We start from the raw sequence: 16,727 nt of genomic DNA on the forward strand, positions 1-16,727 counted from the left end.
CATTTTTTTTATTTAAAATTTTTTTTTTTTTTTTTTTTTTTATATTTTATTTCAGTTAACATTTATTTATCTTAAGTAATATTTGTATGGTTTTATGGTTTTAATTTCAGTTAACTATAATAACACTGGTGTTATTTTGGTACATTATAATTGAATATATATGAATATAATTGAAATACTATTATAGTTTGCATTAATATTTTGAATTTATTTTAATTTTATATTTTCCACTCTCATTTTAACTATAGTTTTAGTAGTTTTAGCTCCTTTCTTTTGCCATTTTACTAGTCTTTTTAATGTGACTATGTAGAGTTTTTATTAATTTTAGTTATTTTCGTACATCTAGTTAAACTAAATGAAAATGAGAAATGCTGCCTTGGCAACTAGCTGAAATAAAATAAGTTACATTTTTTAATTGTTAATTTTATTGCAGTTGTTTTTTATGTTAGTAACCCTGGTTTGGACCACTATTAGGATGAGTAAATGATGAATTTTCATTCTTGGATGATCTATTTCCTCTTTATTAAGCATCCAGACTGTTTGTCTGAGCGGTTCTACTCTACTGCACATACATGCACCGATGTCCAGCCGAACATCTGCGTCCACCGGACTCGCCGCTGCTTTTTGCAGACTGTGCTGTTTCTCATTTTCTGCTTACTTTCTGTTTTCATGTGTAATCATTCAAGTGCACGTCTGAAAGAACAGCTGCCTGCTGAAGCTGCTGGTAAATGCCACTAAAATACCAGCCGGTCTGCGCACACCTGGCACCCGGCTGTAAGACAGAGCTCTGACATTAGCCCCTCTCTGTGAGTCACACACGCAGGACTCTGATCTTTAAGGAAGAAGTGCACAGTCTTATATAATATTATGCAGCGGGAATATATTTTTCGCTCTGGCATTTACTGTTTTCTGTGTCATGCATAATCTCACAAAGACAGAACTGGTAATGCACAGAGTCAACACGAAACCAATTGACGTCTTCCTGGTCTTATTGTGTATGATTCATCGGTGCATGTTATTATAAATAATGTAAATAATGTAATATTTTATCCTAGAGACACTCTTCACTACCTAATCAATTGCTAATATATAAAAGGTCATGCTTTATAGTTTTATGTCAAGTTGCGATAAAGATTACAAGTAAAAGGGATTATGAAAGTCTTTCATGTATGTAATAACCTTCATTGATACATTAACATTCTATATAATGCTTAATATTAGTACATTTAAACATATGCACACTAAGATTCAGAAGTCTCTTCTGCTCATCAAGGCTGCATTTATTTGATAAAAAATACAGTAAAAATGTTAAATATTATTATTATTTAAAACAGCTGTTTTCTATGTGAATATCTATTAAAATGTAATTTATTCCTGTGATCAAAGCTGAATTTTTTAGCATCATTACTCCAGTCTTCAGTGTCACATGATCTTCAGAAATCATTCTAATATGCTGATTTGCTGCTCAACAAACATTTCTGATTATTATCAATGTTGAAAACAGTTGTGCTGCACAATATTTTTGTGGAAACCGTGATGCATTTAATGTATCAGGATTCACAGATGAATAGAAAGTTCAAAAGGACAGCATTTATCTGAAAAATAAACATTTTTGTAACATTATAAATGTATTTACTGGCACTTTTGAGCAATTTAATACGTCCTTGGTGCATAAAAATATTATTTTCTTTAAAAAAAAATAATGACCCAAAACATCAATTTAATTTACAAATAAATATGAAACTACTCGAATGCACATTATGATCCAATTCAATAAAAAAAATTTCAGTGATGCATTAATGAAAGTTACTTACCATGAAGTGTAAAGAGCAATAACTGCTTTAAAGAGCAATAAAACACATTTCTGCCTTATTTAACTTGATAAACCCTAAAAAACGCAAAAATCTCTGGCAACAAATCAATAATGGTGTTTATTTAGTACTAACAGCGGCTGTATGAAAGGATGAGTAAAGCTGCGTCCCAAATGACGCACTATACACTATGCACTCATACACTATGTACCTATGCACTATGTACTCAATCATGTAGTGTATGAATTATATAAGGTTATTTTGTCATTCATAATTGGAGTCTCATAGCTCTTCCACCTTCGGTACGTAATTAAAGCTGCAACAGTTGAGTGCATGAAGTGTCCAACATTCCACACTTAATTTTTTCGGTTATTTAAGTGCATCATCCGGGTATTTAAAGTGCACTTTTTCTTTTTGGAATTTTCAGTGTGAACACACTACTCGCACTATTTATACTACAAAACGTCATAGAATAGTGCACAAGTACGCAATTTGAGATGCACCTTAAGACTGATTATTTCACAACACGGCTAACAGCCTGTGGCACGTGTTGATGTAGATTAGTGTCATCTGACATCTGCACATTTGCTGGCGTCTGACAGCTCTCTCATGGAGACGCAAGTCGGAGGAGTTGACCAGTCAGCACAGGCCACAGGCCAGCTAGCAGGAAGTGAGCTGCCACTTCCTGCCAAACACACACCGATAGAGACAGCTTCTGTGCTCGGTGTGAAGTCAAAGCTGTCATAAGGTCAGTGAAGCAAACTGAGACTCAAGTAAGACATCTTTACTGAGACAGTACAGGCAAAAACATTGCTTTGTCATGCACTGCTCAAGATTGAGATTTTGCTTCCAAAACAAGAATAAGAAAATAAAAAAATCATAAAAATAATTTTAAAAAGGCCTCTAACACTAGCTTGCTCTATTCTTTTTCTATTCTATCTGTTTTCTTTCTATTTATTGTATGTTTAAAAAAAACCTTGCCACATGTACTGCATTAAGCTAACTGAGACTTGTTATAGCACTTGCATATCATTGCTCTTTTGTTAGTTTTGACTGCTTTTATTGTCCTCATTTGTAAGTCGCTTTGGATAAAAGCGTCTGCTAAATGACTAAATGTAAAACATGCCTTCTTTCAGACTAGTGGAAAGAAAACATCCAAAATACACATTTAAGTGTTTATTTTAGTATAATTCAGTATAATTGCAAAAATAATATAGTTTTTATTAATATTTTGAATTAAATGATATGTTCTGTTATCATTTTAATACTAGTTAAAGTTTTAGTAATGTAGTTGTTTTTGGCCGTTTTTACTATTTTTTTCTATATAGTCTATATAGTTTCCATTAATTTTTATTTTAGTTATTTTAGTACATCAAGTTAAACTAAATGAAAATGAGAAATGTTGTCTTGGAAACTAGCTGAAACAAAAACAAGTTTCATTTTTTATATTTTATTTTATTTCAGTCAATATTTCTTTTATTTCAAATAACTTTTTTTTATGGTTTTAGTTTTAGTGAACTATAATAACCCTGGTTTGGACCACCATTCGGATGGGTAAATGATGAATTTTCATTTTTTCCTCTTTATTAAGTGTCCAGACTTTTAAGTGTTTATTTTATTGCACTTTATCTATTCGCGTCTGTAGATTTCGATTACAACACATATTTAAAAAGTTTTATCTCCACTTCATCAGCGCTTACATACACCAAAACTTACAGTTTTATTCCTCTCTATATTCTGAAGGTTTTTACTGAGGGGTTTGTTGATATATCATTCACTTCATTTTATACAACACTTTATTCCTAAAAACATAGCGAAAATGTATTTTCCCTGTCTGTTGACAGTATTCTGTGATTTATGGAGTGATAAAAATAGATATCCAAAATCCCCTCAGTAAAAACATTTAACATTAATATGTCAATAAAATCAAACAGGAAATCTAAACCTGGCTTTTTCCAATGTTCAGATTTATTCTCTGGAATGTTCGCCAATTAGTGCACATTTAATTAGATCAAGCCTCATTCGTGTGAACATAACATTTTAGAACCCTTTTAATACAAAACAACTGTCTTAATATTCTGTGATTAATCAACTGAGAAAGTATGTGATATCTATTAGTTTAAATATTCACCTGTAGTCTCTTGCCTCTCTCTTGTAACAAATCCTACTACTGCGACTGACCTCAATGCAAACAAGTTTTTACCATTCAGTGTGAACTAAAAATGTCATATTAAAGCTCACCAGCGCTCCACTGCTGAGGAGGATCATGAAGATGATGAAGGTCTCAAACCAGCTGTGCTCCACTATCTGATAACATGTCTTCCTCAGACGCCACCAGGCTCGACCCAGACCCTCGGACGTGTTGATATCACAGCACTTAAAGTGACGTACACAAACTGGAAAACAAAAACATTAAAGATTAATGATTAATAATTGGGTCAACGAAACAAAAATTGTTCCAAGATGATGAAAACATATTTTAAAATGTAATTTATTTTAAAATGTAATATTTTTATTTTAGATTCTTATAGTTTTGAAAAAATGTATACCATATTCAACAAAAGTTCTGATTGAATAACTCCAAAATCACTGGCTCCCTATGTCCTTCAAGTAAAAGTTATAAAATGCTAAATAAACAATATAACTAAATAAAAAAAATGTATATATAAAAAAAAAAAAAAAAAAAATGTATAATAATTTTAAAATGATATTTGAACATATTTGTTGGAACTGTTTCTGTTGCTCACACCGGTTTGAAAAACCCCAAAGTATCCCTGATTCACACAACAACTATAACTATAACAATAATAATAATGACAGGAATTATTACATCATAGAAATCCAGCTGACGAACGATAAAAACATTGATGGCCAATCAAAATTCATCTGACTTACATTTTTCATTTTTGGTGTCAATGTCTAAATATAACTATATCTAAATGGAAAAAAAAAAAAAAAAAAAATATAAAAAAAAAAAAAAAAAAAAAAAAAAAAATATATATATATATATATACACCAACCATACAAAGTAAAAATAAACACGTTCCACAAATATCATGAATTGTTTTAAATAATTTAGTGGGAGTGTCTACAGGGGACAATATTTCCTTTTGGTTGTTTTTTTGTTTTTGTTTTTGGTCACATCACTACACCACACTAAATATTACATTGTTAAAATTTCCACCTATTTTAAACTTAAATTTAAAAATAAACTTAAATACACTTAAATGTACTTAAAATTGTAAGTATTATCAACTTGGTTGTATTTTAAATAATTTCTACGTAAATTACATTAAACCAACTTTTAAAAAAATCAAGTTCAATTTCATATAACTTTTAAAAAATTGTTCAACTTATTTTGATGAGTTAAAGTAATTGCCATGACTTACAGATCATATAATTTTTTACAGTGTAGCATTTTAAAACAAAACTGCCCTTTTAAAAAAATAATAATAATAATATTGAATTAAAGAATATGCCAAGATGCATAATTTTTCAGAAATTAATAGATTATTCACATATTGATCAGAAGTAATTCAGACTATAAGTGAGACGACAACACTCATTTTGCTGGCTTTTCCACTTTCAAAACCTCTTTGTCCAAATCAACATTTGAAAACGCAACTTCAAGAGACTTCAAAGAGCTTCCAAACACTTCAAAAGATCACAAACGCAGCTCCAGCGAGAACGTGGAGATCAATAGCTGAACTGCTCTACTGCGTGTAATACAAATACATCAGTAGAAATAAATGATGCCGTCAGCGTTGGACTCATTAATGGAGCTGTTAAAGGTCCTCGTCTTGCTAATCTGTCGGTCTCTGCATTCCAGACGCAGCTTTTATGTGACATAATCCCGGCTGGTATCACTCTGAAAGCCCGCTGTCTGTAACAATGAGTCCCTGTCATGAAATCCCATTTGAGCCTTGCATGGTCGTCAAAGCCTCTCCATTACTGGCATCTGAGCTCTTCTAAATTAACTTATTGCCTGTAAACTTAATAACAGGGTTATGGTAACAGGGTTCTCTCAACTCAATTTGTACCGATGCTCCGGCTCTCCATTGGCGGCATCAGACATTTTAGCACCCGGGCATCACCATTCATCAAGCAATTAACAGCCATCAAAGCAAAATAAAAAGAGCTCAGAGTCTGGAGTTATTGATGACTTCATTGCTTCATAGATTTGATTTCTCAAAGAATATCCCGTGAACACAGACTCCACACACAGCAGTAGAGATAGTCGTGTTTACTAAGCGCGTCACTATTATTAGAGCTTATACTTAAGGTTAGAGATCTGAGTACCAAACTTTAGACTTAAAATGTGGCTTATAGAATTGATTAGTACATTACATTTAGAAAGAATTAGGTTACCCTAAAGGACATTATCTGAAAAGATCTGGCCCCATGTTTTCTGAGTTGTTGGTAGTTTATTGTTTTGAATTTCCCTGTTTCATTTTTTTTCTTTTTGTATAAGGTATTCTTAAATATTTAATTATTTTTAATTAAAAATATTTGTAAATTTACATTTATCATCATCATCATCATCATCATTATGTGTATATATAAAATTATGTAAATATTATACATTTTTTACATTTCAGATTGTTTTTATTTATTTATTTTTTAATTACCAATTTTAATTTAGTTTGGTATGACTTTTAGGATGTTTTTTCTTTTCATTCTTTTTAGTATCTGTAAGATTTGTTTTTACATAAATAATTTTAAACAATTGTAAATAAAAAAGATACTATTTTGTGAAATTCCAAATACAAATATTTAAACTTCAAATTCAAATAAGTAATTCAACTTTAAAGAATTAAAATATTTTCTGGAAAATAAACCATTGATAGAAACAAAAAAACAGCATCGTTGTTGATTTAAAAACAAACAAACAAACATAGATAAATTGTATCAGTGCAAGTCACATATTATTATTACATTCAGAAATAGTGTCAAATACTAGTACAACAAAATAAAAAGTTTATAAACATTATAAACACAAAAAAATTTTATTTCAGTTTCCTCTCACTTCACAGCAAATCCTTTCAATTTAACAGTATTCAGAACAGAAGAGGAATGAAAAACATAAGTATAAAACAAAAATAAATGATAGTGGCATTCATTGTAAACAATATTATATTTATTACACTTATTGTTTTTTTAAAGTGGAATGTAGAAAATGCATTATACAAATAAACTTGGGCTCACATACTTCTCTCATTCACCACAAATCCAACATGTTTTTGACATTAATTGCATGATATAAATCACTTTAGAATATGTCACAGCATGTTTCAGATGATTAAAAAACAAAACAAAACAAAAACCTTATATTCCGAAAAATATGGTACATTAAATCATCAACGCATCATGCATTGATTTCTCCTTTCAGTAGTAGTGCTTATTGCATTGCACTAGTTCAAGCAAAGTTTTTAGGCAAAAAAGCATCTGAAAGCCTCTTTCTCCTTTGTGCATTTCCCTTCAGAATGTGTGAACCTGCCCTTTTGACTTCTCCAGCAGAGAGCTGTTGACTGATTCAATTCAGTCATGCGAAAGTGTGCTATTATTCGATTTATAGGTGAGAAACCTGATCTCGTCTCAAATGCCGCTGAAATGCTGAAATGCACGAGCGAGAATTATCAGAGGAAATACATGGCAGCTCATTTGCCATAAATCATTCACTCCTTCAAACAGACAGCCGTTCAACGGGCCGCCCAGCGCAGCGATCTGATTGTTTTCTACCGTACGGCAATGAAGTCGACAGCTTATAAAGTGCAGATTTGAGGCACACGGAGCTGGTTGTGTAACGTTTTCGACACACACACACACACACACACACACACACACACACACACAGGCGCACACACGCACACACACATGCACGCACACACACGGACACGTGTACTGTATGACAGATGTTGGTCGTTTCTCAGAACGAACTTACTTAGAGCAATTACACAGAACATAAAGTCTCCCTTGAGCAGCAGCACACTTTAGCATACTTTTATAAAGAGCACTCATAATGGAAATAAGAGCATATTTAAATGTGAACTGAACTGTTATTTGCAATTCCATGAAAATTCATTACAGTTTAAATTTATACTAAAATACAACTTTAGAATTTTTTTGACCCACTTAAGTACATTTCATATGTATTTTCATAATTTTGTCTATGAAATACGGTTAAAGTTTAATCGTTAAAATATACTATAAATCATGCAAGAACATGCTAAATCATTCTAACAGCATGCTACAAGATACTATCAACATGGTAAATCAATCGTGCTAAAAATATGCAAAGTGCTAAAAAATTGCCAATACCTGCTAGCAATGTGCTAAACATAGCAATGTATTAAACAACGCTAGAAACATGTTAGCAACATAACCAAGCAATGTGCTGAAACATATAGAAACATGCTAACAATTGTCATCAAACTTGACTCATCTGAGTTTAAATTTAATATTAAATACAACTTAATGTTTTCGACCCACTTAAGTACATTTTATATGTATTGTAATAATTCATAATGTTTTTCTATGAAATTGTTAAAGTATAAATAGTTAAAATACACTAAATCATGCTTACTAAATTCTAATAGCTAAACTCTGATCTCGAGCCAAAGTGCTTCCCATTGATGTCCGAACGCAGCAGACGTCTCACATGCACCCTGCGCTCAGAGCAGCGTTTTTAACATGTTGAGATGCATCTTATTGGGCCGGCGGTCGATGCATTAAATATGGAGAGTCAGTCATCATCAAATTAACACAGGACCATTTCGTCTCTGACGGGCCTTTTCAAATCTTTGCTGACACAGGATATTCAATTTAATGCCCCATTGCCCTTTTAAATGTCAGTTCACTGGTTAATGTTTTATATCAAATCACCTGCACCTCAGAACGAGGGTAAACAGGAGGATCGTGACCGAAACACGTGACTCTGACGTCTGAGACTCTCCTGCAGATGTCTCGTACTTCTCCATGCATTTTCTCCATAAGGATTAAAAAAAATTATAATAATAAAGAAATCTGATCCATGAACCAAATCAACCAGGTCTGAAATTAATTATAACGTTAGAACTATTCAAAGCAGAAACATACTTGAAAATCCGGAAAAAGACACAGGTGCAAGAAAATAATTTTTTTATATATTGCTGTATTTCCTAAAAATAATTACAGTTTTTGTTTTAATTCAATACAAATTAAATTTTGTAAAGTGTTTAACATAATTAAAAAATATTTGCATTTTTGATAAACATGCAAAATATATATAAACATAAAAAATTAACAACAAACAATTAACATGTTTTGTAATTAAATAGTTTAATTCAGCATAAATTAAAATGTAAAGTATTTATAAAATGAATATATATATATATAGAGAGAGAGAGAGAGAGAGAGAGAGAGAGAGATTTGCATTCATTTAATGTGAATTAGGGTGATAATGGACTAATTTATAATGCAAATAATGTAAACATGTATTTATCATAATGAATAAATATTTACCATTTCTTGTGAATTTGGAGGACAATGTATTCATTGATAACGAAAATAGTGTAAACATGCAAAATACATATAAACATAAAAATTAATCATATAAACAGAAAATTAAGATTTGTTTTATAATGAAATGTTTTCATTTTAATTTATAATTTTAATTACATTTTTTATTTTTATTTTGTTTACATTTTTTGCATTAATGTAATGTGAATTTGGGGGATAATGTGTTAACTGATCATGAAAATAATGTAAACATGAAAAACAAAAATTAACAGAAAATTAAGATTTTTTGTAATTAAATTTCATTGCTGACCTCGTTGGCTGAATTTAGCTCCACGTTAAGATGGAAAATTAATGCAATTTTTACGTCTGTAACTCAACTTTTGTGCTTTTTACATGGTTAGTGCTGTTTGATTTTGGAATGAATCAATATTATTGATCATCAGAGTAAACACTGCAGCTGTAAGTTGAATATGTTGCTTTACGCACAGTCAGGAAGGCAGTTTTCTGGATCCATGGCCTCTTCAGCCGTCTCAGAGTATTCATCCTCTTCCTCGCCGGGTTTCCTGAGGTCAATCGTGCTGCCCTCTGATAGGCTGGTGTCATCACTCTGAAAACCAAGAGAACCAATCAGATCCCCTGACCAATGAATTTACACATTTGTCACATTTGTTACACATTTGTCATTTCCAATTCCTAGAGATTTAAAAAAAAAAAAAAAAAACACATTTACAAATGAATCAATCAGACTGATGATTGGCTTGACTTTTTAATTTCTGAATATATATATATATATGTGTGTGTGTGCATGTGTGTGTGTGTGTGTGTGTGTGCACGCATGTGTGTGTGTGTGTGTGTGTGTGTATGTATGTGTGTGTGTGTGTGTGTGTGTGCGTGTGTGCGTGTGTGTGTGTGTGTGTGTGTGTATGTATGTGTGTGTGTGTGTGTGTGTGTGCGTGTGTGCGTGTGTGTGTGTGTGTGTGTGTGTATGTATGTGTGTGTGTGTGTGTGTGTGTGCGTGTGTGCGTGTGTGTGTGTGTGTGTGTGTGTATGTATGTGTGTGTGTGTGTGTGTGTGTGCGTGTGTGCGTGTGTGTGTGTGTGTGTGTGTGTATGTATGTGTGTGTGTGTGTGTGTGTGTGCGTGTGTGCGTGTGTGTGTGTGTGTGTGTGTGTATGTATGTGTGTGTGTGTATGTATGTGTGTGCGCGTGTTCGTGTGTGTGTGTGTGTGTGTGTGTAATTCCAGTCGGTTCAACGCGGCGGTGATTTATTCTGGTATTCAGAGGTTAGCGTGTCTCCAGGTGCGACTTTCGTTTCCTTGTCAAACTGTGACAAACTCAGTCCATCAGCGCTGAAGTGTGTGTGTGAGTGAGTGAGCGTGTGTGTGTGTGCGTGTGTGTGAGATCGCTCATGTGGGTGTCCAGTGAAATTTAACACCAGACCGGCCCACGGCTTCCACAGGACGATAAAAAGACCACACAATGATTGCATGCTTCACTGCTGCTCTATTGTTCCACACAAGAGAAACAACTGAGAGAATATGAGATGCAGGGAACAAACATTTAAACACCTGTGAAAGTAAAACTAGCATTTTGTGGCTTGTAGTTCATCTCTATTAGACTGTGATGCTTATATTTGATTCTAAACACTGACAAAGAATATGCATTTAAAATGTCTTTCAAAGAAAATGAATCAAAGATATTGATTGAGCACACCCAAGGTCACAATTTAAGATGAAATAAAATAAAATAAATATTACCAAATAAGTAAATAAATAAATATTAGTATAAAATAAAATAAAAATAGCAAATAAATATTACTAAGTGTATAAAATAAATACATGTATATTGCATGTTTAAATTATTTTCATGATAATTAAACATATTTTCCCACCAAATTCATACTACTTTAAATGTAAAATATTTGTTTTGACGCTTAGAATACATAAATATTAATTATGATAAATACTTTACATATTTTATTTTATGCTGAATCAAATTAAAAAGGGCTGTCAAATGTTTAACTATAACCATAAAAATCTACATTTTTTGTTGTTAATTTGTTAACTTTTTTTTTTACAATACAGTAATTTAGATTTAATATTTTTTAGTTGTAAAATGTGTGCTTGATTGTCATGCAAACAATTTAATTGTCAAAAAAATAATAATTGTCATAAAAATAGGCTTCATATTTTTTGTGCAAAATAAAATGCAATGTTTTATCTTGATTTTGCTATCTTTATAAATACTTTACACATTTTAATTTCTTCTGAATTAAATAAAAAATGCTTAAAATATGAAATTACAATTTTTTTATTTTTTGTTTATTGTGAAAAATGTGCTTAATTGTCATGAAAATAATTTTACAATGCAACAAAAAATTAACGGTCATTAAAAAGGCTTAATTTCCTTTGTGCCAAATAAAATATCAATGCAAACTTTTTATCTTGATTTTCAAGGTGAAATATGACCTGTTTTTTTCTCTACAATCTATGTAGGCTTGCAATCTTTTGGGAATCGCAGCTCTGGGAATTTCAAGGATTTTCTTTTTTTTTAAGTAAAAAAAAGAAGAAGACAAAAGCAGATATGTGATATTGGCCCGTTCGTATCAGTGTAATCCAATTTAGCTTCCATTCTCTCTTAACATCAGATTTTAACATCCATCCAGCAATCCTTAAACACACAGACTTATCAGCATTTCCTAAATCACGCAGCTGTCATTCAGTCGTCTTCTGACAATAAACCCAACCTTTACTCCAATTAGTGATGCTTCAGGGCTGGTTTTCACTGCTATTGTATGATCTGATGAGACTGAAGTGAAATATGATCCAGTTTTTCTGAGCACTCAATCACTTAAAATCGCTGCGTTTTGTCAGTGTCAGAAAGCGTGACGCCCATTAGCGTGCAGCTTTGTTCATCTTGCACACAAACTCAAGTTTGCATGTGGTTCTCGCGGCACATGAGGAATCCCAGCGCTGCAAACCGGCCACAAAAGCCCTATAAATAACCTCCCGCAGGCCTGCGAGAGCCTGGATGTGGCATTCGGCGCTGGAATCTAATGAAATCAGAGCCGTTTGAGTGCCATCAGCGGAGCGGCCGTCTAATCACGCTGATTCGAGACTGAAGCGAACGAGTGTCAATAAAAACCAAATCCAAACACTTCACTTCCACCTGCTGAGAGCTGATGTCCGTCAGTCACACAAAAACACATCAATAACACAATCTAATCACATGATGCCATTGGAGCCAGGATGTAGGACACATCCATACCGAGTTATTACCCGTTTACCAGACAAACCTGAGATCCGATCTGTCTGACTGACTGTTGTCTGTCTGTCTGGGCCATTCTGATGAACACAAGATGAAAACATTGTCATGCAGTTTCTATTAGAGTTGCATGGTTTGGGGAAAAAAAATCTAATTGCACTTTTTATGCTAAAAGCTGAGAATGCGACTTAAAGTGCATTTTTTTTTAAATCGGGTTTGTTGTTTGTAGGGCTGCACAATTTGGCAAAACTTTTGCTATTATACTGTATACCAATATGGCCATAAAATACTACTACTACTACTACTATTAATAATAATAATCTGCACAATTTGGGGAAAAATACAAATTTAGATTTTTCTGAAAAAATTGAGACTGCAATTTTAAATGAGATTTTAAAAAATCAGGTTTGTTGTTTTATTTATCGTGCAGCCCTAGCTTCTCTGATGCAATATGCAGGTGATGTAATCATATAAATGTCTAAATCATCACAATGTCCAAAGCGAGAATGGCACAAGTAGAGCAATGTACAAGCGAGTAGAAAAACAAACGCATCTAATTCTGGCAAATTATGGGTCATCAGAGTTTGAACTATGAGGCGTTTCTCAGAACGAGCTCAAGTCTTCTCTAAGGAATCACCAGGACAGATACACAGAGATGCACCGAGACACGCAGAGACATACAGAGACACACACTAACACAGAGAGACACACAGAGACAGAGACACACCAAGACACTCAGAGACACACAAAGACACACTGAGAGAGACAGAGACACACCAAGACACTGAGAGACACACTGAGAGAGACAGAGACACACCAAGACACTGAGAGAGACAGAGACATACCAAGACACTCAGAGACACACAGAGACACACTGAGACACACTGAGAGAGATAGAGACATACCAAGACACTCAGAGACACACAGAGACACAGAGACACACTGAGACACACAGAGACATTCAGAGACACACTGAGAGAGACAGAGACACACCAAGAGACTCAGAGACACACTGAGAGAGACAGAGACATTCCAAGACACTCAGAGACACACAGAGACACACTAAGAGAGACAGAGACATACCAAGACACTCAGAGACACACTAAGAGAGACAGAGACACACCAAGACATGCAGAGACACTCAGAGACACACTGAGAGAGACCGAGACACACTGAGACACACACATAGACACATTGAGACACACAGAGATACACAGAGACACACATAGACACACTGAGAGAGACAGAGACACACCAAGACACTCAGACACACACAGAGACACACTCAGAGAGACAGAGACACTCAGAGACACACAGAGACACCCTCAGAGAGACAGAGACACACAGACACTCTGAGACACGCAGAGACAGACAGAGACACTCAGAGACACTCAGAGACACACAGAGATGGACAGAGAGAAGACATGGAGATGGATGGATGGACAGCAGCAAACAGGAAACTGAGGCCAAACTCCTACACATTTCCATATGGTTTCTGGGCTTCAGGCTGAATTTTTGAGGAACACAAGCTCTAATTAGGCTTTGACCTTATGTTTGAGGTGAAACTGTGAAACGTGTCATACTAAATCACGCTGTTCAGAATGTGTGTTGAAGAACAAAAACTGGACATCAAGGGATTGTTAGAAATATTGATATATTATAAAATAAATAATTAAATGTATATTAATATTACTATATCTATAAATAAATAAATAAATAAGTGTATTTTATAATTATATCACACTTGTAATAGACAATGATATTATTAAACTTGCATAATTAAAGTAATGTTCCAGGTTTATAACAAATCAAGGTCCACCAGCAGCATTTGTGCCACATCCTGTTCTCTGTGATGGTTAGCATTATGGCAGAAGCTTGAAGCTGTGAGGTTTCTTCAGGTGAATGTGGAGCGCTCAGGTTTGATGTGATGTGTGTGATGGTGAGGTTGGGTCATGTGTGTCTGCTTGTGTTTGTCTGTCTGCTGTGTTCAGTGATTCAGGTGTGATCCTGTCGACTCGGAGCCCAGCGGCGACACTCTGACATTACAGCGCTGCAAAAACCAGCCGCACGAACACACAACAAACACGAAACCACACATCACACGCCCCTCAAACAAATCCCTTAAAGACAACAACACACAAATCAGTCAGTAAGAGGAAATGCAAATTTAATTTAAATAATGGCACGATAAATAAAGAAATAAATACGTGCACACAAATACTAGTATTACTGGTAGTATGTCTATCTATCAATCAGTCAATAATTCAATCAATCAATCAATCAATCAATCAATCAATCAATATCTATCTATCTATCTATCTATCTATCTATCTATAAATGCATAAACATTAACATAAACATTACTATAAATAAATCAATATTAGTATACTTATCTATATTTAATAAATGTTTTAGTATTTGTATTACTGTAATAAATAAATAGTACACCAAAAAATAAACATATATTACTATACCTATAAATAATTTAATAAATGTATATTAGTATTATATCAATCAATCAATCAATCAATCAATCAATAACTATTTGTATTAGAGTGTCTATAAACAAACAAACAAATGTAGATTAATATTAGTATGTGTATAAATAAACAAATGTATATTAGCATGTTATACCTATAAATAAATTAAATAAAATTAATTAAAAATAAATAAAAATAAATAAATAAATATTAGTATAACTATAAATAATTAAATAATTAAACAAATAATTAAATAAAAAAAATAATGTATATTAGGATCAGTCTACAAACTGTAACTAAATCTATCTATCTATAAACAAACAAACAAATAAATGTATAATAATATTAGTATATCTATAAATATCTATAAATAAACAAACAAACAGATAAATAAATATTAGTATTATGGATTTTAGTAAATAAATAAATACATAAAATTCCTTGTTTAATTCCTAAAATTAACACCAGGCACAAATGAGTCAGTAGTTGTCATACAGTAGGAGCGCAGAGCTATAAAATGAAAATGCAAATGTTGAGGAAATGCTAATGTACAGTATAATATAAGTCTCCGGGGCGTCTGTGTCACTCTTACATCAGTATTTATATAGAAAGCAGAACACTCCCTATTAATGACACCAGAAATAGAAGCTGTTCTGAACAAACATCCTCATGTGCTTCCCACATCCCTGATGATTAAAGACAGAGAAAGTTCTGGACTATTACCAAGCTTTGTGATTCGGGGAAACCCAGATAATCTGTGCCGGGAGGGAAAACGACAAAAGATAAGAGAGAAAGGACAGCGAAAGATCGAGTGGGAGAGGACAGGTGCGGCGCAAGATAAAAGAACAGCTAAACGAAAAGATAAAAGATGGACAGAATAAGGTAGAACAGGTGTAGTGAAAGATTAAAGAGACGAAAATGAAACTCCTTCGTCACAGGTGCGCGACTACAAGCCGAGCCGGACGCCACGGCCCAGATTCATTTCTAACAGAGAGAGGATCCCAGTCACTTACGGGTCACTGTCGGTGAGGACCTGAGAAAAGCACTTAGAGAATAAAGATCCGCAAGGAATGGAAATCACACGCACTTTCACTCAGAATGCCTTTAAGTCTAATTGATCCGGCGATTAATAAATGCCTCGCTGTTAAAGAGTTTATCGTGCTTTCAGCAGTCTGAGACTAACCACAAGCAGGAACAGGGTTATTATAGTTAACTAAACTGGAAACTCACTCAGCTATGAGACGCTATGCAAAGGCAACATTTCTCATTTTCATTTACAGTAGTTTAACTTGATGCACTAAAATAACTAAAACTTAAATAAAAAATGAATGAAAACAATATAAACATATTAAAAAAAAAAAGAATTTAAATAAAAATACAAATTATGAAAAATATATTAACAAAATTAAGAAAAAATATATTTTACAAAATATATATTAAAAAAAAATACTATTTAAAATATATATAAATGCTAAGACTAACCACATTCACTACCAGGGATTTTACTGCTAACCAAAAATAAAAATAAAACCATAAAAAAATGTTGTTACTTGAAAAAAAAAATTCGCATAAACACACACACACACACACACACTCACACACACTCACACAAACACACACACACACACACACACACTCACTCACTCACTCACTCACTCACTCACTCACACACACAC

At 33.2% G+C, this 16,727-nt stretch overlaps 1 protein-coding gene across 1 annotated transcript in view; it reads right to left on the reverse strand.

The window, feature by feature from the left end:
* LOC107687137 (sodium channel protein type 2 subunit alpha-like) overlaps positions 1–16,727 on the reverse strand; it is a 137,944-nt gene that overhangs the window by 20,527 nt on the left and 100,690 nt on the right. Inside the window, exons 17-18 of the mRNA XM_016484371.1 lie at positions 9,795–9,913; positions 4,053–4,207 (exon numbers count right to left, since the gene is read on the reverse strand). Of these exons, the coding sequence (XP_016339857.1) occupies positions 4,053–4,207; positions 9,795–9,913 (274 nt within the window). The remainder of the gene's footprint in view (positions 1–4,052; positions 4,208–9,794; positions 9,914–16,727) is intronic.

This window comes from Sinocyclocheilus anshuiensis, unplaced genomic scaffold, assembly GCF_001515605.1.
Source record: "Sinocyclocheilus anshuiensis isolate Anshui unplaced genomic scaffold, SAMN03320099.WGS_v1.1 scaffold601, whole genome shotgun sequence".
NCBI lineage: Eukaryota > Metazoa > Chordata > Actinopteri > Cypriniformes > Cyprinidae > Sinocyclocheilus > Sinocyclocheilus anshuiensis.